This window comes from Mustela nigripes, chromosome 12 (genome assembly GCF_022355385.1).
Source record: "Mustela nigripes isolate SB6536 chromosome 12, MUSNIG.SB6536, whole genome shotgun sequence".
In the NCBI taxonomy this organism is placed as follows: Eukaryota; Metazoa; Chordata; class Mammalia; order Carnivora; family Mustelidae; genus Mustela; species Mustela nigripes.
The window spans coordinates 100376265-100400099 of NC_081568.1; the positions used below are offsets into that span (position 1 = coordinate 100376265).

At 34.5% G+C, this 23835-nt stretch overlaps 1 protein-coding gene and 1 non-coding gene across 2 annotated transcripts in view; one reads left to right on the plus strand and one right to left on the minus strand.

Annotated features, from left to right (window-relative positions):
• The window catches only part of ANKRD31 (ankyrin repeat domain 31), a 151290-nt gene that overhangs the window by 118796 nt on the left and 8659 nt on the right, over nt 1–23835 (minus strand). Inside the window, 5 exon segments of the mRNA XM_059416379.1 lie at nt 2417–2460; nt 4779–4852; nt 9616–9656; nt 14699–14808; nt 20655–20728. Coding sequence (XP_059272362.1) covers nt 2417–2460; nt 4779–4852; nt 9616–9656; nt 14699–14808; nt 20655–20728 — 343 coding nt within the window.
• Nucleotides 21985–22090, plus strand: LOC132028970 (U6 spliceosomal RNA). The gene has a single exon (XR_009407620.1). It is a non-coding gene; the product is annotated as a U6 spliceosomal RNA (small nuclear RNA).

Consider the following 23835-nt stretch of genomic DNA (forward strand, 5'->3'; position numbering starts at 1 on the left):
TTTGGAACTGTTGTTTTCATTTCATTTGTTTCCATGTATTTTTCTTAAAGCTTTATTTATTTATTTTAGAGAGAGAGTGGTGGAGGCAGGGGGAGAGGGAGAAAGAAACTCTAAGCAGACTCCATGCTCAGCACAGAGCCCAACATGGGGTTTGGTCTCATGACTTGGAGATCATGATCTAAGCTGAAACCAAGAGTCAGATAACTAAGTGACGGTGCTACCTAGGCACCCCTCTCTCCACGGATCTTCTGATTTCCTCTTTGATTTTTTGGCTGACCCATTAAGTGTTTGGTAGCATGTTTCTTAACCTCCATATTTCTATGATCTTTCTGTATTTTATCTTGTGGTTGAGATTTAGTTTCATAGCATCGTGGTCAGAAAAGATGTATAGTATGATTTTGACATTTGTGAATTTGTTGAGACCTGTTTTGTGGTCTAACATGGAACTGTTCTGGAAAATGTTTCATGTACACCTGAAAACAATATGTATCCTGCTGTTTTAGGATGGAATGTTCTGAGTATTTCTGTTAGATCCACCTGGTTCAGTGCTCATTTTCAGCTACTGTTTTCTTACCGATTTTCTGTTTGGATGATCTGTCCACTGATGTAAGTGGAGTGTTGAGATCCCCTGCTATTATTATGTTATGATTGATTACTTCCTTTATGTTTGTTATTAACTGCTTTACGTATTTGGGTGCTACCTTGCTGGGTGCGTAAATATTTACAATTGTTTTATCTTCTTATTAAATTGTTCCATTTATGATTATGCACTGTCTTAGTCTCTCGTTTTAAAGTCTATTTTGTCCAATGTGTTCAAGTTGTATCACAAAGCTGTAATCATCAAGACAGAATGCTACTGGCACAAATACCAACACACAGATCCCCGGAACAGAATAGAGAGCCCAGAAATGTAACCTCAACTCTATGGTCCACTCATCTCTGACACAACAGGAAAGAATATCCAGTGGAAAAAAGAGAATCCCTTCAACAAATGGTGCTGGGAAGATTGTACAGCCACATGCAGAAGAGTGAAACTAACACATTTTCTTACACCATATGTAAAAATAAACTCAAAATGCATGAAAGACCTAAATGTGAGACAGGAATCCATCAAAATCCTAGAGAACACAGGCAGCAACCTCTGCGACTTTGGCCACAGCAACTTCTCCGAAGGCAACGGAAACAAAGGCAGAAATCAACTACTGGACTTCATCAAGATAAAAACTTTTTCACAGAAAAGGAAACAGCTGACAAAATCAAGACAAGTGACAGAATGGGAGAAGATATTTGCAAATGTCTTATCAGATAAAGGGCTAGCATCCAAAATCTATAAAGAACTTACCAAGCTCAACACCCAAAGAACAAATAATCCAATCAAGAAATGGGCAGAAGACATGAATAGACATTTCTGCAAAGAAGACATCCAAATGGCCAACAGAAAAAATGAAAAAAAAATGCTCAACAACACTTGACATCAGAGAAATAGAAATCAAAACTACAATGAGATACCACCCTACACCAATCAGAATAGCTAAAATCAAAACACAAGAAACAAGTAAGTGTTGGTGAGGATGTAGGAAAAAAAAAGACCCCTCATGCACCTCTCGTGGGAATGCAAACTGGTGCACCTGCTCTGGAAAACAGTATGAAGGTTGCTCAGAAAATTAAAAACAGAACAACCATTTGATTCACTAATCGCACTACTGGGCATTTATCCAAAGAATATGAAAAGATTAATTTGAAAGGCTATATGCATCCCTATGTTTACTGCAGCATTATTTATAATAGACAAATTGTGAAAGCAGCCCAAGTGTCCACTGAAAGATGGGATATTATTCAGTCACAAAAAAGAATGAAATCTTGCTATTTCCAAAATCATGCATGGATCTAGAGAGTATAATGCTAAGTGAAGTAAGTTAGAGAAAGACAAATAGCATATGATTTCATTCCTTTGTGGAATTTAAGAAACAAGTGAACAAAGAAAAAACAGACAAAAAAAAAAAAGACTCTTAAATAGAGTACAAACAGATGGTTATCAGAGGGGAGGTAAATGGGGGGGATGGGTAAAATAGGTGACAAGAATTAAGAGTACACATATCTTGATTAGAACTGAGTAATTTACAGAATTGTTGAATCATTTTGTACACCTGAAAGTAATAGAATACTGTATGTTAACTATACTGGAATTAAAATACAAAAAAGAAACACAGATCAAAAAAATACCATTTCATTAGAGATAGGGAAGAACAAATACTGGAAGAGGTTTTTAGACAAGAACACATTTCTATTAAAATGGTTTAGTTATATACTCACCCAGGAAAAGAACATAAATGGGCTTGATACTTTAATTAATATAATTCTTAAATAAAATCTAAACACATGATATGTAAAGGTAATCTCTGATATACAGACCAACCTTTTCTGGGTCTGGCAAATTTTCAGGATTTTCAGCCTCAGGCCCTAGAAGGTAACAATATGTTTTACTCCAGTTTTATTAGAGTCCTAGAAACATAACTCTGACTTAGCATTTCTTAATCAAAATAACTTGAAATTCTTCTCACAGGCATTCATGTGATACACAAAACATTTTATAAATATTATACCTAATTATTGATATAAAAGTATCATTACAGTGGCAATGAAAATACAAAAGAAAATTCTTCCATTTCTTAAAAAAACACTTTACACAAAGATAAGTAAAATTATAATTATTTAGTATTAGTTTAGCTAAAACCTCTCTATTTTGGTTGTTATTCTAAGTATAGGTAACTACAGGAGGAAAAATCATACCTACTTGCTCAGGGTCATCATCTCCTCCACTATAGTTAATACAACATAAATTAAAATCATGCCATCAAGTTAGGCATGAAAAGGAACAACCCAAGTAGGGGCAAAAAGGAATCAACAGGTTGTCCTAAGTGACTTCCATTTTATTATGCTCTCCTCATCCTGCTCCCTCTGCAATTCATACCAAGTGAAAGTGAAGGAGGAGCGGGGGGAAAAAGATGGTTCTCCTACACCACTCCTCTTGCCTCCTACCTTCAGAATCAAGGCCCAGGCACTCTGATATATTTAGGTAGGGGTTTAGGGTTCACTGGTGTTTCAAGCATTTATTTGAATCATTCTTTTGGTTTCTTTCGATTAGGCAGTATCTAGAGCTACAGCATAAGACAAGTAATTATTTGATGAACCTTAGCATGCATCCTCATAAGCAAGACAGGGTTTTCAGGGGGGGAAACCCATAAATATGCTTCCTGAGTTTTACATCATGCAAAAATCTGCTTTTTATTGTTATTGTTTTTGTTTTGTTTTGCTTCACCTTTGCCATTTGATGATGATAAGCTAGGAATATAAGCTAGAAGGGTTAACATCATGGTATTACACACTCTCACAGGATGATGAGCAAAACATTACTAAGTAACTTATTCTTGCATTAGAACCCTCTGTGCCAAGCAATGATGACTGTATGTTCTGCTATGTATATCTTGTTATTTAAAGTTTTATCTCTTGTTGTGTAAAATTTAGTATATGTGAAACATAGTAATAGATACATCTTCAATTATCTTCTTTTTTTTTTAAATGTCAGATCCTTGGGGGGGGTAGTTTAAAAACAGAGACTTCATCCTCTTTCCTCCTCTGAATTGTAAAGAAAATCCTCAAAGCCACCTCTTTCTGTATTTTTAATCACCTCATAATCAAAATGATCACTTTTATGCCAACAGTTGGTATTTTTTAAATTTGATAAGTTGGTATATATTATGCTAATCTGACTACTATATAAAAATAAACATATTTAAGTACTTCTCATTTTCTAACTACAAAATCTACTTAAAATAGTTTTTACAAATCAAAAAAATTGTGGAGGGTGCCTGACTGGCCCAGTCTTAGATTTTGTACATTTTCTACTTAACACCTGAAAGAGACAAAATGTAGTAGTAGTAGTATGTACGTATGAAAAATAATTCAAGGGGCACCTGGGTGGCTTAGTTGGCTAAGCGTCTGCCTTCTGCTCAGGTCATGACCCCAGTGTCCTGGGATTGAGACCCATGTAGGGCTGGCTCGCTGGTTGGCAGGGAGTCTGTTCCTGACCTCTCCCTCTGTCCCTCCCCTCCTGCTTGTGATCCTTCTCTCTCTTTCAAAATAAATACAATTCTAAAGTACCAAATGAGAAGAAAATGCTCAGGGGTGCTGAATTTTAACTTATAAGCAAAAATGACAATGACTAACGATAATTTATTTTGACCATTCTAGAGTTTGGTTAGAATTACTCTTTGAATTGGGAGGAAGAAAATAGAATTGTATTAAAACAGAGTTAGCTAAACTAGTGAACAATCTAATAGTTTCCTTACATGTGATTTAATCTAAAATCTGAATGAAAACAAAATGGACTTTCATTCTAAACACTCTGAAAGGAATGAAGGAAAGAGGGAGTTGCAATGAAGTATCAGAAGGGAAGGGGACTATCAATTCTATGGGCATCTAGTCACATCAGCTCATGGCAGCAAGAAAGACCACAAAGTTATAAAGGAAGAGCCAGTTAAAGACCTCTGACTTAGAAGTTTATTGAGTGTCATGGTAAAAGTACAGAGATGCCAAAAACATCATATGGCATTAATGGCTCCCAAAACACCAAATGTCCTGCATTTCCTATTCTTCTAACCTTCTACCCATTTGGCCTTCTGAGAGCTGTTAATTTAAATAAATCCATACCTAACTAAGCCTTCTATTTTTAGGCACAGACAAATTTACTTTATATGACTCTACCCATAAAAACATACCTTGAATGCTTTGGTGGTTCACTGAAATTTTTGCCTGGGAAAATGACCCAGTGAACTCTGGAAAACTTCTATTCCTAAAAAATAAATTATTTAATAAATAAATAAAAGTTTTGAAATGAAAAAAAAAAAACACTACTTCTCATTTAAATATAATTCAAGGTTTTTTTTCATTTAAAGGAATTTCAAAGTTGCATAATTATTTTTGCTCCATCATTCAATTACTTTTACAGTTACTACAAATTTGTTAAAATTTACATTTCAAGTGACTGCAAAAATGAAGGAACAGCTGAAAATTAATGGATGAAATTTAGGAGTATAAATAAGACAACCTTAAGTTTAGTTATAAAAGTCACTTTGGGATGACTGTGTATCAAATGAGGGTAGTGGGGGAGAAAAAATTGGTTCTGAATTATGTTCCTTGGTTATCTAAATCCTCAAGTACATTGAAAGTTTGTCATTACAGTTTTAGATGTAAGTACAAGTCACTAATGAGAAAATTCTCAAGTATTATTTATCGTTCTTCTATTTTACAGTAGAAGAACATGTATGAAATATTGATGGAAAGTGGTTGAAATAAGGGTCATGCCTAATCTATAATTTTTATCATCTGCCTTGGGATAATTAAAAATTGATTGAAGAAAAGCAATCAGTTAACTACTTTTTTCCCTCAATCCAATTTACTATATGCAAACACAATCAAGATATCTCCCTTTAAAACAAACAAAAAAAGCTTCTTGTTTTAGCTGTTTTTTGTTTTTTGGTTTTTTTTTTCTTTTTAAGATTTTATTTATTTATCTGTCAGAGAGAGAGAGAGAGCGAGAGGGAACACAGGCAGACAGGGTGGCAGGCAGTCAGAGGGAGAACCAGGCTCCCTCCGGAGCAAGGAGCCTGATGTGGGACTGGATCCCAGGGCCCTGGGATCATGACCTGAGCTGAAGGCAGCTGCTTAACCAACTGAGCCACCCAGGCGTCCCTGTTTTAGCTGTTTTAAGAGCAGTTTTTAGATACCAGGTATAGCTACTTGAAGCCTAAGCAAGAATAATAAATTGAACACTCTCTCCTGTTGAAAAACAGAAATGATTAATATAAGCCACCTTAAAAATGGAAATGAAACTGCTCAATATATATAATTTCTAAGGCATATAGAAAAGAATGTTGATTTTTTCCCCTAAAATGCAATTCTTTGAGAAGAACAAGCTGATTTAAAACAAAACTGAATCATACTTTGAGTCAACAATAGAATTTTTCCCTTTAATTGCAAAAGGGAATTTAAGACATAATTCTGAAAATAGAGCAAACTCTTAACTAAACTATTACAATATAGTCATTTATATTAGGCAACATAGCAAACATTGTACATGTCTAACAGTAGAGGTATAGTTAAATGTGTTACAGTACAGTCAAGTTATACAGTGAAATACTGAGGCCATTAAAATTCATGTTTTTAAAAATATGACACGAGAAAATAATTATGATTTATTACTACTTAAAATTTTTAGGTAGGATACAAAAGAATACCCACGGAATGATTTTATTTCATAGAAAATATAAATAAAGCTATATACAAAGCCTAAAATAAAATGTACCAAAATGTTAACAACAGTTCTGGGCAGTAAGATTATGGATGCTGTGTTAGTCTTCCCTAGTTTTTTCTTCTCCATTTCTGGAGATGAACTTATAGTGCTGATATATTTAGTAATAGGGTTTTTAAATATAGTGGTTCTCAAAATTTTTTGATCTTTGATCTCCTTTATACTCTTAAAAATTATTGAGGAACCCAAAGAACTTTAATTTATGTGGCATATACTTACTTATACTCACATATTAGGAGATAAAATTGGAAAAATTTTATATAATCACTAATTTTAAAATAACAGTAAAAGCACACTTGTCGGGGTGCCTGGGTGGCTCAGTGGGTTAAAGCCTCTGCTTTCAACTCAGGTCATGATCCCAGAGTCCTGGGATCGGGCCCCGCATCGGGCTCTCTGCTCAGCAGGGAGCCTGCTTCCTCCTCTCTCTCTCTGCCTGGCTCTCTGCCTACTTGTGATTTCTGTCAAATAAATAAATAAAATCTTTAAAAAAAAAAAAGCACATTGTCATAATGAGCACTGAAGAATATACAGAATTGCTAAATCACTACATTATAAATCTGAAATGAATATAACACTATATTAACTATACTGGAATTAACATAAAAAATAAAATTAAAGATAAATAAAAGTAACAGTAATAATCCAATAACATGTGATTACATGTTTATGAAAATTTATTACATTTTACAAAACGAAAAAAAATTAATGAAAAGAATAACACTATTTCACATTTAAAAAAAATTTTTTTTAAAGATTTTATTTATTTATTTAACAGACAGAGATCACAAGTAGGCAGAGTGGCAGGCAGAGAGATAGGGAAGCAGGCTCCCTACTAAGCAGAGAGCCCGATGCGAGGCTCGATCCCAGGACCCTGAGCCCATGACCTGAGTCGAAGGCAGAGGCTTAACCCGCTGAGCCATCCAGGTGTCTGGAAGGAGTATTTTAAGTATAGTATCATACCAAAGCAAATATCACATCAAAACTCTAAAAAGGAATAACTTCTTTAAAGCTTACTGGAAATATAGAAATTGAAACACCAATGGACTTTTTTTTTTTTCATTTATTTATTTTCAGCGTAACAGTATCATTATTTTTTCACCACACCCAGTTCTCCATGCAATCCGTGCCCTCTATAATACCCACCACCTGGTACCCTGACCTCCTACCCCCCCTCCACTTCAAACCCCTCAGATTGTTTTTCAGAGTCCATAGTCTCTCATGATTCACCTCCCCTTTCAATTTACCCCAACCCCCTTCTCTCTAACTCCCCAAGTCCTCCATGCTTTTTGTTACGCTCCACAAATAAGTGAAACCATATGATAATTGACTCTCTCTGCTTGACTTATTTCCCTCAGCATAATCTCTTCCAGTCCCGTCCATGTTGCTACAAAAGTTGGGTATTCGTCCTTTCTGATGGAGGCATAATACTCCATAGTGTATATGGACCACATCTTCCTTATCCATTCGTTCGTTGAAGGGCATCTTGGTTCTTTCCACAGTTTGGCGACCGAGGCCATTGGTGCTATAAACATTGGGGTACAGATGGCCCTTCTTTTCACTACATCTGTATCTTTGGGGTAGATACCCATGAGTGCAATAGCAGGGTCATAGGAAAGTTCTATTTTTAATTTCTTGAGGAATCTCCACACTGTTCTCCAAAGAGGCTGCACCAACTTGCATTCCCACCAACAGTGTAAGAGGGTTCCCCTTTCTCCACATCCTCTCCAACACATGTTGTTTCCTGTCTTGCTAATTTTGGCCATTCTAACTGGTGTAAGGTGATATCTCAATGTAGTTTTAATTTTAATCTCCCTGATGGCTAGTGATGATGAACATTTTTTCATGTGTCTGATAGACTTTTTGTATTCTGTGCCATTATGATCCATTGCTCTACCTTGCACTTTGAACGGATCTTTCACCAGTAAGTGATTGTAAATTGTGCATTTGTCTTTTAGAAAATACTGTTTCACTGAATTATGCAAATCTTCCTTATATTGATAATACTATTAAACATCAAAAAGACCACCTTTGTAAATATTACCACTGATTTCACTGGAAAATTTTAAGTACTGGAAGCCATCAAGGTCAAGGTGGTACAAACAAGTTTTCTACACTAATATTCACATGGAAGCTTGAATTTTTTTCATTGGCAACAAATACCACCAGCTGTTTTCCTTGAAGTGACTGGCTTACTTCACTGATTTTGAAGAAAATGTCTGCCATATACCCAAGTGTGAATACCATTTTGTCTGCCAATTATTCTTTCAAGTTAAAAGAAAAAGTGAGCTAATTTTCTTATAATGTTTACAACTCAAGCAAGTACTCTCAAGACTACCACACTTCAGTATTCACAGAAGTACTTGGGCATACTTCCCCTATCAACACAACCATATCAAAAAGATATATAGGGATGCCTGGGTGGCTCAGTTGGTTGGACGACTGCCTTCGGCTCAGGTTATGATCCTGGAGTCCCGGGATCGAGTCCCGCATGGGACTCCCAGCTCCATGGGGAGTCTGCTTTTCTCTCTGACCTTCTCCTCGTTCATGCTCTCTCTCAAGTAAATAAATAAAATCTTTAAAAAAAAAAAAAAAGATATATATTCAAAAGTAGAAATTTAATTAAACAAGAATTTTTCTGCTTCACCACATGCATTAAATGAACCTTGGCTTTTTTCTTCCTAACTGCTAGTTCATGGCTATGAAAAATATAGCCACTGCCCTAATCCTAGTAAGGCTTCAGCATTTTACTTACCATTTTCTTTAGCAATCTATGTGCAAATGTCAGTACTATGAAACAGGCAAATAACTGGTTAGTATTATTATGAGAATAGTTCTGACCTCAAAAACCGCCTGGAAAAAGTCTCAAGGACTCCCAAAGAGTCCATAGACCATACTTTGAGAATCATGGTTTTAAAAGAGCTGAAAGGATAAAATCTTTTAAGAACAACAGTCCTATAAAGCCTAATTTCAATAAGGTCTATAAATTATTCCTCCATGCTATGCTATAAATTTTCTTTTTAAATAATATTAGTAGACAGAAAATCAACTTAATATGAACCAAACCTTCTCATGAAATGAAACTTATCTAGAATGTTTCAAAATAACATATTTAGATTGCTAAAGGGACAATTATTTAAAAATATACAATAATTCTAAAACTCTTAAGAAAATGAAGACTCACTTTAAAGAGTAAAATTACAAAAAGAAATCTACAATATAATAAAGCCCAAAATTAGTATACTTACAGGAACAGAGCTTCATTTTGTTCCATTTCATCTTGAGGTTGCTAGGGGGAAAAAAGGTAGTTTTCTTTTAACTGATAAATTCTAATACAATGCATTAATTAAAAATTTAATATTTAAGGGGCGCCTGGGTGGCTCAGTGGGTTAAAGCCTCTGCCTTCGGCTCAGGTCATGATCCTAGGGTCTTGGGATCGAGCCCCGCATTGGGCTGTCCGCTCCGCGGAGAGCCTGCTTCCTCCTCTCTCTCCCTCTCTGCCTGCCTCTCTGCCTACTTGTGATCTCTGTCTGTCAAATAAATAAATAAAATCTTTTAAAAAATTAATATTTAAAAAAATTCTTGCATTATTCTTTCTTAGCATCTTCTCTGCTATGGTAAAATATATGCAACATAAAATTCACAATTTTAACCATTTTTACACATATGGGTCTGTGGCATTTTGCACATACTATTGTACAATCATCACCAGCATCCATCTAGAGTACTTTTTCATCTTTCCCAACTGAAACTCCATACCTGTTAAGCACTAACTCCCCATTCACCCCTCTCTCAATCCATGGTACCTATCCTGCTTCTTTCTTTCTACTACTCAGTCTCTACTGTGACTACTCAAAGTACCTAATATAAAAGGAACCATACGATATTAGTCCTTTTGTTTCTGACTTATTTCACTTAGCATGAGGCTTTAAGGTTCACCCATGTTGTACCATGTATCACTATTTCTTCCCTTTCTAATTACATTGTATGTAACACGTTTTGTTTATCCCCTCATCTGTTGGTGCCAGCAATAAGAAAGAATTCCAGTTTTCCTATATCCTAACCAATACTGGTTATTTTTTTTTTAATAATAGCTACCATAATGAGTGTAAGGTGGGATCTCAGTGTGGTTTTCATGTGCACTTCCCTAATGATTAATGATGCTGAACATCTTTCATGTGCTTATTGGCCACTAGTCTATCTTGGGTGAAATGTCTATTCATGCCCTTTGTCCATTTTTAAATCAGTTTGTTTTTTGTTGCTGAGTTCTAAAAGTCTTTATATATTCTGGGTAGTAATCCCTAATGAGATAAACAATTTAAAAATATTTTCTCTCATTTCTTAAGTTGCCTTTTCACCTATTGATAATGTCCTTTAATCCACAAAGGTTTTTAATTTTCATGAGTCTAGCTTTATTTATTTTTTCTTTTGTTGCTGGGCTTTCATGTCCAGGAAATCATTGCCAAATCCAATGTCATTATACTTTTCCCAATGTTTTCTTCTAAGAATTTTAGCTCTTGTTTTTAGTTTTTAAAATTTCTTTCTATAAAATAATTTATGGAGATTAAATAAAGAGAAAGGATGTGCCCCTCTTTTTATTCCTAGTTCATTAATCCACAATGGTTCTGGTAAGCCATTTTTGTCAGGTTCTCAGTTCTAATATTTCTCCTTGAGGGCCAAAAATCATACAACCTCTGTGTTACAATGTTTAAATACTAAATGACTTTTGCCCAATTCTTAAGTCATGCCAGAAAATCTGAAGTTGTGTCCCTTAAAAAAAAAAAGATAAAGATAAAATGCACTGATAAATGATTCCATTTTAAGTTTTGCAGCATACTGGCTTTCATCACTTTTAAACATTTAATTTCTTGTTTCCATCTAAGTGGATCTTTAGAAAAAGATCTCTCTCTGGGGGCCCTCTATGTTTCTATGATCAATAACGTTTTCTGAAAATAAAGTCTTCAGTCTGAATTTCCAAGCATTGTTCAATCAATGAAAAACCATAATAACAGGAAAACACAAAGTACTGAGAAAACATCAATCTTCTCCAATGAACATTCACTGTTATTTACTGATAATGCATCTTTACATACTTCAAGGTTATTAGATTAGTTCCACATATATATACTTCCCAAGCAGACCTTACAAAGCTCTGAAGACCCAGAGACAAGAAGGAATTTCAAGAAGTAAACCTAGAAACTCCCAAGGATTAATTAAATAGCATATATGTATATACTTATATACTTACTAGAGATTTCTTTATCTTCACAAAATAATTCATTCAAATACCTGTAATACTCCAGTCATTTCCCTTACTATAGATCCCTTACTATAGATCAGTGACTTGACCCTACCTAGGTAAGGAAAATACAAAAAATAAGAGAGGAAGTAAGAAGGAAGTTTGCTCCTGATAGATGATGTTTTTCCCCTCCTCCATAGCCAAAAATAATACTTAAGAGCTAATACTTCTAAATATAATGGGGGCTGGAGTTGGTTATTTGTTAATTAACAAAATGCAAGTATACATTTCAATCAACTCTTTCCTAAGGCATCCAAACTGCTGTTTATCCTTTTGATTCATGTGACTGTCATTTTTTTCCTGCCCTTACCACCCCTATATTTTGATGGCCCCTTAAGCTGCACAGTTTTTGTTTTATTTCATCTGTTGGGGGTAGGGTATAGGAGGTGAAAAAAAGTTTAAGTTAACTGTGCTAATTTGGAGGATCTGGAAAAGGGGCAAATCTATTTATATATCCTCAACCAAAAATATGTGAAATCATTCTCTTCAACTGAATAGTGTATCACTGGGAGTGGTGTGGAAGAAGTCTCTACAGTCAAATCAGCCTAACCAACCCTGGGTCGCCAGCAGGCAAGAGATATCTCACACAAACTATCCTCATGTTCAGTATAGCAGAATAAACATTCCTGGTACTGTTTTATTTATTGATCAGTTACTGATAACATTTGTTTAAAATACCTCTCAAATTGACAGTATACAATAAAATTAGGGGACTTTAACACCCCACTTGTATCAACGGATACATCTTCCAGAAAGAAATCAACAAGGAAACAACGGCTTTGAATGACACTAACAATGGCTTAGAACAGATGGACCTAACAGATAAATACAAATTATTCCATCCAAAAACAGAAAACATATTCTTCTCAAGGGCACATAAAGTATTCTCCAGGATAGATCACATTATTAGGCCACAAAACAACTTTTGATTTAAAAGACTGGAATCACAGAGCAATGGGATAGCTAAGTTGGCTAAGCACCTATCTCTGGGTTTCAGGTCAGATCATGGCCTCAGGATTGTGGGATTGAGCCTCAATGCAGGCTCCTCACTCAGTATAAAGCCTGGCTAGGATTCTCTCTTTCCCTCTCCCTCTTCTCCTCCCATTAATTGTCTCTCTCTAAAAAATAAATAAATAAAACCAAGAAACTTTTATGCAGTGAAGGAAACCATTAATTAGAATAAAGAAAGGCAATCTAATGAATGAGACAGCATATTTGCAAATAATATTTTGATAAGAGGTTAACATCCAGAACAGATAAAGAACTCATACAATTCAAGAGCAAAAAACAACAACAAAAAACCTAAACAGTTTTTTAATTAAAAAGTGGGCAGAGGACCCAAACAGACATTTCTTTAAAGAAAACAAACAGGTGACCAACAGACACATGAAAAGATACACATCACTAACCATCAGGGAAATGCAAATCAAAATCACAAGAGATATCTCTTCACACCTGTCAGGACAGCTAAAACCGAAAAGACAAGAAACAACAAATGTTGGTAAGGATATGGATAAAAGAGAACTGTCATGCACTGTTGGTGGGAATGTGAACTGGTGCAGCCACAATGGAAAATAGCGTGGAGGTTACTCAAAAAATTAAAAATAGAACTACCATATGATCCAGTAATTCTACCTCTTGGTATTTTTCTGAAGAAAATTAAAACATGAATTCAAAAAGACATAATCACTCCTATGTTCATTACAGCATTATTTACAATAATCAAGATATAGAAGTAACCTAAATACACATACACACACACAGGAATATTACTTAGTCATAAAATATGAAATCTTGCAATTTTTAACAACACAGATAGACTCAGAGGGCATTACACTAAGTGAAGTAAGACAGACAAAGACAAATACCTTAGGATGCCACTTACATGTAAAATCTAAAAAAAAACCCCAAATGAATAAATAAAATAAAACAGAAATAGGCTGATAAATCAGAGAATTGATGGTTGTCAGAGAGGAAGGGAGATGGGAAGATGGACAAAATAGGTGAAGGGGAGTAAGAGGTAAAATCTTCAAGTTATAAAATATGAGATATGAGAATGCAAACAATAATACTGTCACAACTTTGTATGGGGACTGCTGGTAACTAAACCTAGGTGGTGACCATTTGAGAATGTATGTAAATATCAAATCATTATGTTACACACCTGAAGCTAACACAATACTGTATGGCAATTATTCTTCGATTAAAAAAACCCAAATTTGAGATTCACGACAGAATACAGCATCTCTGATGAAATGTTTTCAGTATAATAAAAAAGAAAGATGAGTTGTCTTATTCTAAAAAGGAAACAACACAATTTTTCCCTGAAGTCTTCAATCTGTGTAAAATTAACTATCTTCATTCATAAAAATGCATGTGTGTGAATATTTCATTCATTTCAAAACAATCAATAAAAATGTTAGGATTTTTATTTTATCCTCAGAGAGGGAAAAAATGTATCTATGGTCCCTTCCTTCCTTAAGACTTTATAGGTATCTCTGGTTAGCTGACTTATTTATGCCACAGGTGCTAACTAAATCACCCCTTATCTCTCCCCAGGGTGACTACATTAAAAAGAAACAAATAAAAATTTGTGTATGTAAGTGTATATATATATACACATGCACTCACACACACATTAGATAATAGAAGGGCCTTTCAGTAGCTCGTATCTCAAATTACACCATGCAGACTAACATCTTCCTCACAAATTTAAAGTGATCTCTAGATGAAAATCACAATTATTATATTCTATTTTAACCTTCTGTTTCTCTCACTTCCACACTTCTACTTGAAAGAGAGAAAAGAGAGGAAAAAATGAAATATTTTAAATACCTCCTTCTAAAACAACTGCTTTTCAACGAAGTTGCAACGAAAAAACAGAATGACTAGCTAAGAAAGGGTAAAAACCGAGTAAGAGAAGAAAGAAGGAAAATAATAAACAAAAAGAATTAATCATTAGTAATTTGGCCCTCTTTAAAATAGCATTTCCAATTTTTAATAAGTGTGTATTTAATCAATATGATATATACCTGTAAGACTTCTTTCTCACTAAGAGGTGGCATTATATTATTTTTACTCTTCTGCTCTTGTGGAATCTCTCTGAATTTGAAAGCAAGTTGAATCTCAGGAGAAGGAGTGCCTAGAATGAAACATAATCATAAATCATTTGCAACAGGTTTATTGCTCTGCTTTGACAATGACTCCATGATTTTACAGAAATTATAAAATGTCATTAAAATTATTTTGTAAACTATAATTTCCTAACTGCCACTTTTACATATCAAAGTCTTTAAATTATTAATTTCAAAGAAACATATACTACACTGGAATAAAATAATACTTGATATTTCTTAGCTTCAGGTGGAATGAATACAAAGGATACATAGAGACACTATACAGACTTAAACCCCCTTAGAAATACAGACTTAAACCTCCTTAGAGAGAATACTTTCTTCTTTTTCAATTCTGTGTGAGGTCATTTTTTAAAACTCCTAATACTAATCTATAATCCAAAAACAGAGTTTGTGTTTTTAAGACAGGAATAAGATCCTCACTGGATATTTGAAATTGTTTTTCCAAGTTTAGCCAATTATAGACTGTTTGGCTTACTGGGTAGCTAGGATTAGAACAGATATTTGACTTCTTATTAGTAAGTTACATTATTATCCCATCATTCCCTTTTCCATATTTTTTAAGTAGTAAAGTAAATACCTGCTCACTATAGAAACTTGGGAAAATAAAGTAGTATAATGGAGATACTAATAATCGCCCAGAGATAATTATTCATAACATACTTGTGGATTTCCTTCTGATCCTTTAGTGTGTGTGTGTGTGTGTGTGTGTGTTTTATAAAATGGAGTTGCCCTGTATAAATTAGGTTTTCAGATTTTTTTTTAAAAAAGGATGGGGAAGTGATCTCATATTTTAACTTTTCTTCCCTACCGAGTTCCTAAAAAGAATCCAAAGAAATTAGTTGTTGCTGTTTTTTGAAATTAGTTTTTTTTTTTTTTAAATCTGAAGCAATGAGGAAAAATATAGCAATGAGAAAAAAAGGAAATATACGCACTATGGATCAGAAGATGAGACTGGATTAAAGGGAAACCAAACACAGGTAAACAGTATATCACTCTGCATGGGAAAAGGAGTGGCTCCTTCAGGAATAACTATATGAATTTCTTCCATGAGAATCTCAGAAAACCACTCAGCTCAGAGCAAATCACACCAACCAAAGATGAAAGAGGGTACACTGGAGGATCACCATGGGTAGTCTCATACTTCACTGATATTGCTGTTTGTACCAAAGGAGCTCAGAATGAATAATACAGCCAGTTACTCTGTGTAGGAGGATATCTTCCCTACCAGATAAAGAAACGTACTAAAAGCTAGGCCTCATAAAATAACAGTGCTGGCACATCACCGAATATAGTCAAATAGAACAATGAAACAAAATAAGTGGAAAACAGATCTATATATATATATCTGGGAATTTAATATAAAATAATAATGGCATTTTAAACAGTGACAAAAAGATGAATAAATATAATAAATGTAAATAAAGATAAAAGAAAAGCTTTTATGGTCTTGTGGTAGGCAAAATATTTCCAAGTTTGGAAAAAAAACAAGAAATCCCAGAAGAAAAGACTGACAGGTTTTGTTATATAAAAACTTAAGGGCACCTGGGTGGCTCAGCTGGTTGACTGTCTGCCTTCAGCTCAGGTCACAATCTCAGGATCCTGGGATCCAGCCCCACATCAGCCTCCCTGCCCAGCACCCTCACTTGTGCTCTTTCTCTCTCAAATAAGTAAAAACTCTAAAAAAGAAAACCTTAAACTTTCTGCTTACAAAATATATCAAGAATAACATTAAAGTTAACTTTAAAGTGAAACTATTTTCCATATATATATGACAAAGTTTTATTATCTTTAAAATATAAAATGATCTTATAAATCAATAATAAAATGAGAATATTTTATGAGACATGTAAGGAATACTCAATATAAAGTATGTCTAACCTTGGTACTCTTTGAAAATGCAAATTAAAATAATCAGATACTTTTTATTTAGCAGTTTGGCAAAGACTGAATATATTCTTTGTTGGATCTAAAGGAAAAAGTCACCTTTTTTAGGGGTAATATGTGTCAAGATCTGACATGTTTCTTTTAAAATCAAATATAATTTTTGCTAGTTATACTAAAGCAGGCAAAGGTATAAATACTAGAACAGTCACATTTATTACAGTATTGAGAAATACCAAAAATATTATCAATTCATTAAATATGGGTAGATTCATACAGAATAACATGCAGCAATTTAAAAAGTTGAGGAAGATCAATATAACAAGGAAAGAACTATATTTAACACAATACTGATTATAAAAAAAGATATTCATATTGGCATACAAAAGTCTAGAAAAATATATAAATACTAAACACTGGCAATTCTTGGAATGGAATTGTAGGGAAGAGTAGGGGGTGGGACCTTACACTTTCTACATTATATAGTATTATATTTAGAAAATTTTTATTCTTGGGGTACCTGGGTGGCTCAGTGGGTTAAAACCTCTGACTTTGGCATGGGTCATGATCCCAGGGTCCTGGGATCGAGCCCCGCATCAGGATCTCTGCTCAGCAGGGAGCCTGCTTCCCTTCTCTCTGTGCCTGCCTCTGCCTACTTGTGATCTCTGTCTGTCAAATAAATAAAATCTTTAGAAATGTATATATATATATATAGAAAAATTTTATTCTTTTAATAGTTAGCAAAAGTAACAAATTCTATCAATTTGGAAAATCAAAGAAAAAGAAAAAGGAAAGCGAAGAAAAAACTTGGTTGGAATATTAAAACACACCTCTAACTTCTTCTTAGTGGTACTTTATATGACATAAAAGCACGTTCTAGAGACTATTATTACACATTGCCTCTTCCAAATACATGTAAGAAAAATACCTCCAAGACGAAATTGCAACTTCCCACTGGAGTACCAAGTGAAATGATGTACTGTGAAAAGACTCTCTGAACTATAAATAAAAGATCTTTGCGGTGTTTAAGAAATTTTTCCTTTTTACCACACCTATTTTCAGACATCCTTGAAAATAAAAAAAAAGGCTCCCAAGAAGAAAGCATAAAAAGAAATAATGTACCCCTTAAATAGTTATTGCAAATATATCTTTTTGAACCATGATGCTCAGTGATATATTTTTCTATAAGCATTTAAATTGACCTAGAAGTGGACTCAGGAAGTATAGAAAACTGTAGGTAAAAGGCACTTTTAAAAAATATTATGTACCACATATCAATGAAATCATACAGTATTTGCCTTTTTCAGTCTGACTTCTTTCATTTAGCATAATAACCTCTTGGTCCATCCATATTTCTTGGTCCATCACATCTTTTTCATGGCTGTGTACTATACATACACATATACATATATATACACATATACATATACACCACATCTTCTTTATCCATTTGTCTACCAATGAACGCTTAGGTTACTTCCATATCCTGGCTACTGTAAATAATGTTGCAATAAGCATAAGAGTGCATATATATTTTTTTACTTAGTGTTTTCATTTTCTTTGGGTAAACACCCAGTAGGGGAATCACTGGATCATATGGTATTATTCTTTATTAATTTCTTGAGGAACCTCCACACTGTTTCCTATTGCAGTTGTAACAATTTACATTACCACCATCCATGCACAACGGTTTCTTTTCTCTATAGCCTCACCAACACTTGTTATTTGTCTTTTTGCTTTTAGCCATTCTGATAGGTCTAAGGTGATAACTCTTTGTGGTTTTGATTTGCATTTCTCTGTATGCCTTCTTTAAAAAAATGTCTATTTGGGGCCTCTCCCCATTTTTTACTCAGATTGTTTGTTTTTTAGGTATCAAGTTGTATAAGTTCTTTATACATTTTAGAAATAGGGGCGCCTGGGTGGCTCAATGGGTTAAGCCTCTGCCTTCGGCTCGGGTCATGATCCCAGCATCCTGGGATTGAGTCCTGCATAGGGCTCTCTGCTCGTCAGGAAGCCTGCTTCCTCCTCTCTCTCTCTCTCTCTCTCTTTGCCTGCCTCTCTGCCTATTTGTGATCTCTGTCTGTCAAATAAATAAATAAAATCTTAAAAAAAAAGAAATTAACCCCTTATCAGATATATCATTTGCAAATAACTTCTCCATTCAGTAGGTTGTCTTTCATTGTGTTGATGATTTCCTTTACTGTATAAAAGTTTTTTATTTTGATGTAGTTCCAGTAGCTTATTTTTGCTTTTATTTCCCTTGCCTTAGGAGACATATCTAGCTAGAAAAATGATGCTAGGGCCAATGTCAGAAAAATTACTGCCTGTGTTCTCTTCTAGGGTTTTTGTAGTTTCGGTTAAGTCTTTAATCCACTTAAGTTTATTTTTGTGTATGGTATAAGAAGTTAGTCCAGTTTCATTCTTTTGCTTGCAGCTGTCCAGTTTTCCCAGCACCATTTTTGAAAAGACTGTATTTTCCCCATTGCATATTCTTGCTTAATTTGTCATAGATTAATTGATCCTATAAATGTGGCTTTATTTCTGGGTTCTCTACTCTGTTCCATCAATCTTTTGTGCCAGTACCACACTGTTTTGGTTATTACACCTTTGTAGCATACCTTGAAGTCTGGGATTGTGACACTTCCAGCTTTGTTCTTCTTTCTCAAGACTGATTTGGCTATTCAGGCTCTTTTGCAGCTCTATAGATATTTTTAGATTTGTTCTAGTTCTGTAACAAATGTTGTTGGTATTTCCATAAGCACTCACTGAATTTGGGTGATATGGATGTTTTAACAATATTAATTCCTATAATCCATGATCATGGAATATCTTTCTATTCGTGTCATCTCCAATTTCTTTTATCAGTAGTTCATAATTTTCAGAATATGGGTCTTTCACCTCCTTGGTTAAGTTTACTCCTAGGTGTTTTATTGTTTTTGCTGCAATTATGAATGGGATTGTTTTCTCAATTTCTCCTTCTGGTACTTTGTTATTAGTGTATAATAAGCCGGACTAAGAAAGACAAATACTGTATTATTCCACTCATACAGGGAATCTAAAAAAACAAAACAAATGAATTCACAAACCAAAAAAAAGCTGAGGGCGCCTGGGTGGCTCAGTGGGTTAAGCCGCTGCCTTCGGCTCAGGTCATGATCTCAGGGTGCTGGGATCGAGTCCCGCATCGGGCTCTCTGCTCAGCAGGGAGCCTGCTTCCCTTCCTCTCTCTCTGCCTGCCTCTCTGCCTACTTGTGATCTCTCTCTGTCAAATAAATAAATAAAATCTTTAACAAAAAAAAAAAAAAAAGCTGAACCAGACCTATAAATACAGAGAACAAACTGGTGGTTGCCAAAGGGGACAGGGGTGGGGAGAATAGACAAAATGGGTGAATGGGAGTGGAAGATACAGGTTTCCAGCTATGGAATAAATAAGTCACAGTAATAAAAATCACAACATAGGAAATATAGTCAATAATATTATAATAACATTATATGTTAAAGATGGTAGCTGAAACTGTGGTGAGCCTAGCATAACCCATAAAGTTAAATCACTATGGTATACACCTGAAACTAATGTAACATTATGCATTAAGTATACTCAAATTCAAAAAATTAAATATATAAAATTAAACAAAGGATATTTGGTATTTCAGTCTGAAATAGGCTGGTTATTAAAAAGTACTATTCACTTTTGCAAATAAACAAGTTCTAGGCTAAGCCGGAAATTTTTGCAAGCAGAAGAGCTATCTGAAGGCCTCTCAAGGAGTCATTAACATCTTCCAGAAGTTATAACTTCCCTTGCTATCTTTATAGTAACAGACCTTAATAGACCTTAGACTCTATTACAGATGAGTATAAGAAACTAATTCTGTGTAAAGTTAAAAGCAAAACTAACTATAAAAGGAGAAATTGACAGAGTAATAACACTTGGCAAATTAAAGGGACTACTTAGTGAAAAAAAATTTTTTCTCACCTTCGTACATTCCACTTATACCAGGATGGAGACTGAACTCAGATCTAAGAGATGTGTCTTGATCAAAGAGCAACCTTTCAAATAACAAAACAAAAAATACAGATTATGTTCCTAAACAAAGACTAACAATTTAACCACAATTTGTTATTATACTTAAACTTGCTAAAATTCTTCGTTACACCACACTATTAATATCTACACCAAAATGTTTTTTTAGATGTGTACCCTTTAATTAAAAACTTATATAAGATGAAAAATAAAGACTTATTTATATGGTCTAGTTCATTTTTATAAAACCCTGTTATTTCTGAGTACTTGGGAGTAAGGGATGAATATCAGTATAGTTTCTGAACAGAGATGAAGTGAGATGATTTGAGGGAACAGTGCAGGTAGGTTTCCTCCTTCACATTTCTCTATACCACAGAGAATTTGAGATTAGAATTCCAGGACTGAATCTGAGTACATATTTTCAAAATGATAGAATTCCTTCAGTTTTTGGATTTACTTCCTACTATGTTTTAAGGTGCATCAAGGTAACAGAAAGAGAAGACACACAATCCATACCCTCAAGAAGCTTCAAATCCAGTGACAAATACAAAACTAAAAAATAGCAATGATATGCCATGGTGAGTACGCTAGTAGGCAGATTTAACATGTTTGTGTTTTCTGATTTTAAAAACCCTACAGAATTCAAAACTAGGAAAAGGACTTGAAAAGAAATTTATCCAAAGAAGATGTACAAATAGCTAACAAGAACACAAAAAGATGCTCAACACTACTAAATATTAGGAAAATAAAAATCAAAACCACAGTGAGATATCACATCACATCCATTAGGTTATGATCAAAAACAAAACAGAAAATAACAAGTAGTGACAAGGATATGGAGAAATTGGAACTCTTGTGCATTGCTAGTGGGAATGTTAAACGGTACAACCACTGTGGAAAACAGTATGGTTCATCAAAAAAGAGATTTTTTTTTTTAAAAGAGATCTTTAACCACCATTTGATCTAGTAATTCCATTTCTGGGTATGTACACAAAGTAAATGAAAGCAGGAATCTGAAAATATTATTTGCACACTTCTGTTCAGAGAAGCATCATTCACAGAAGCCAAAAGGTGAAACCAACCCAAGTACTCATCAACAGATAAGTGGATAAACAAAATGCTGTACATACATGAAATGGAGTATTATTCAGCCTTAAAATGGAGGTAATGCTGATACATGTTATAACACAGACCTTAAAAACCTACCAGTGCAGTGGTGCATAAACAATGAATTTTGGAACACTGAAAAGAAATAAAATGAAACAAACAAGCAAACATACCAGTGCTTGCTTTGGCAGCACATATACTAAAACTGGAATGATACAGAAAAGACAGCATGGCCCAAGTGCAAGGATGATATACAAACTCATGAAGCATTCCATATTTCAAAAAATTACACTAAGTGAGTGTACCAGACACAAATGGACAAATACTATATGATTCCACTTACATGAGATAGCTAGAGTAATCAGATCCACAGTGATCAAAAGTAGAATGGTGGCTGCCAGGGGCTGGGAGCAGGGAGGAATGGGAAGTTAGTGTTTAATGAGTTCAAAGTGTTAGTCTGGGAAAATGAAAAAGTTCTAAAGTCAGATAGTGGTGATGGGTGCACAACAATGTGAAAGCACTTAATGCCACTGGACTGTATACTTAAAAATGGTTACAACCATAATTATCACACTTAAAATGGTAAATTTTATGATACATATTTTTATGATGATAAAAATAAAATTAAAAAATATTTTTAGAATATAACAGTATACCAAGGCATGAATATATGATTTGGCACTAAATGGGTTCTTTTGTTTACTTATTTGTTCTTTCTGCTCTTCACTTTTTTAAGGAAAATTACAAACAATAACAACACAAGAGACAATAGTATACTTACTGTCTACATTCAACAACTACCAGACAATCTTATTTCTTGTATAATCATTCTGCCACCCTCTCTGTTCCTGCCAGTCTCACTAGATTATTTTGAAACAAGTCCTGGACTTCTTATTCCATTTTACCTAGAAATATTTCAGTATGAAACTCTAAAAGGACACTTTTCAAACACCACCATAATAACCACACCTTTAAAAAACAACCATAATTATCACACTTTCAAAAAGCCGATAATTCCTTAATATTACTAAATTTTCAGTCTTTAGTAAATAGCCTCTGAAATGGCTCCTGGTATTTATGCCCTTGTGTGAACCCCTCCCTTGAGTACAGACTGAATCCAGAAATTCTTCTAATAAACAGAATATAGCAAACATGTTAGGATGCTACTTTGAGAAAGACACCAGCTTTCATCTTGCTCTCACTTTATTATTCTCTTACTTCTTCCCTCTCATGGAAGTTGCCTTGCCATGCTGTGAAACACTCTGCAGAGAAGCCTATGTAGCAAGACACCAAGGAAGGCCTCCAGTCAACCATGAGAGACAACTGAATCTTAACAAGCACTACACAGGAAGTGAATCCTTCTCAAGAGGACTAGAGGGGCACCTGGGTGGCTCAGTCAGTTAAGCGTCCCTTCTGCTCAAGTCATGATTCTGGAGTCCTGAGTTCTGCACTGGGCTTCCTGCTCAGCAGAGAGTCTGCTCCTTCCTCTGCCTCTCAACCCACTTGGACTCTCTCTCAAATACATAAATAAAATCTGGAAGAAGAAGAAAAAGAGAAAGAGGAAGAGGAAGAAGAAGACAACGACGACCACCATCACGACTAGAAGTAGAGATGAATGCAGCCTTGTCAGTCTGTGAGCCTGATGACCCAGTTAAGCCACTCCCTAATTCCTGACCCACAGAAACTACAAGAAAATAAATGTTCACTGTTTTAAGTTGCTAAGTTTTGGACTAACTTTTTCTACAGCAAAGGAAAACCAAATAAACTGTAGTCACATTCCCCCAACTGTTTCTTTTTAGTTGTTTTGTTCAAATCAAGATCTAAACAAGGGGCCCACATTGTTTTTGGTTGCTATATCTAAGTATCTTCTTAAATATATAAATAACTCCCCCACTGGAATTTAAGAGTTGAAGGAACTAGACTGTTTTTTTTCCTCAAGTTTCCTACATTTTGAATTTTCTAACTGTACGTCATGTAACATGTTCCTTTATCCTATATACTGCCTATAAACTGGTTATTAGCTAGA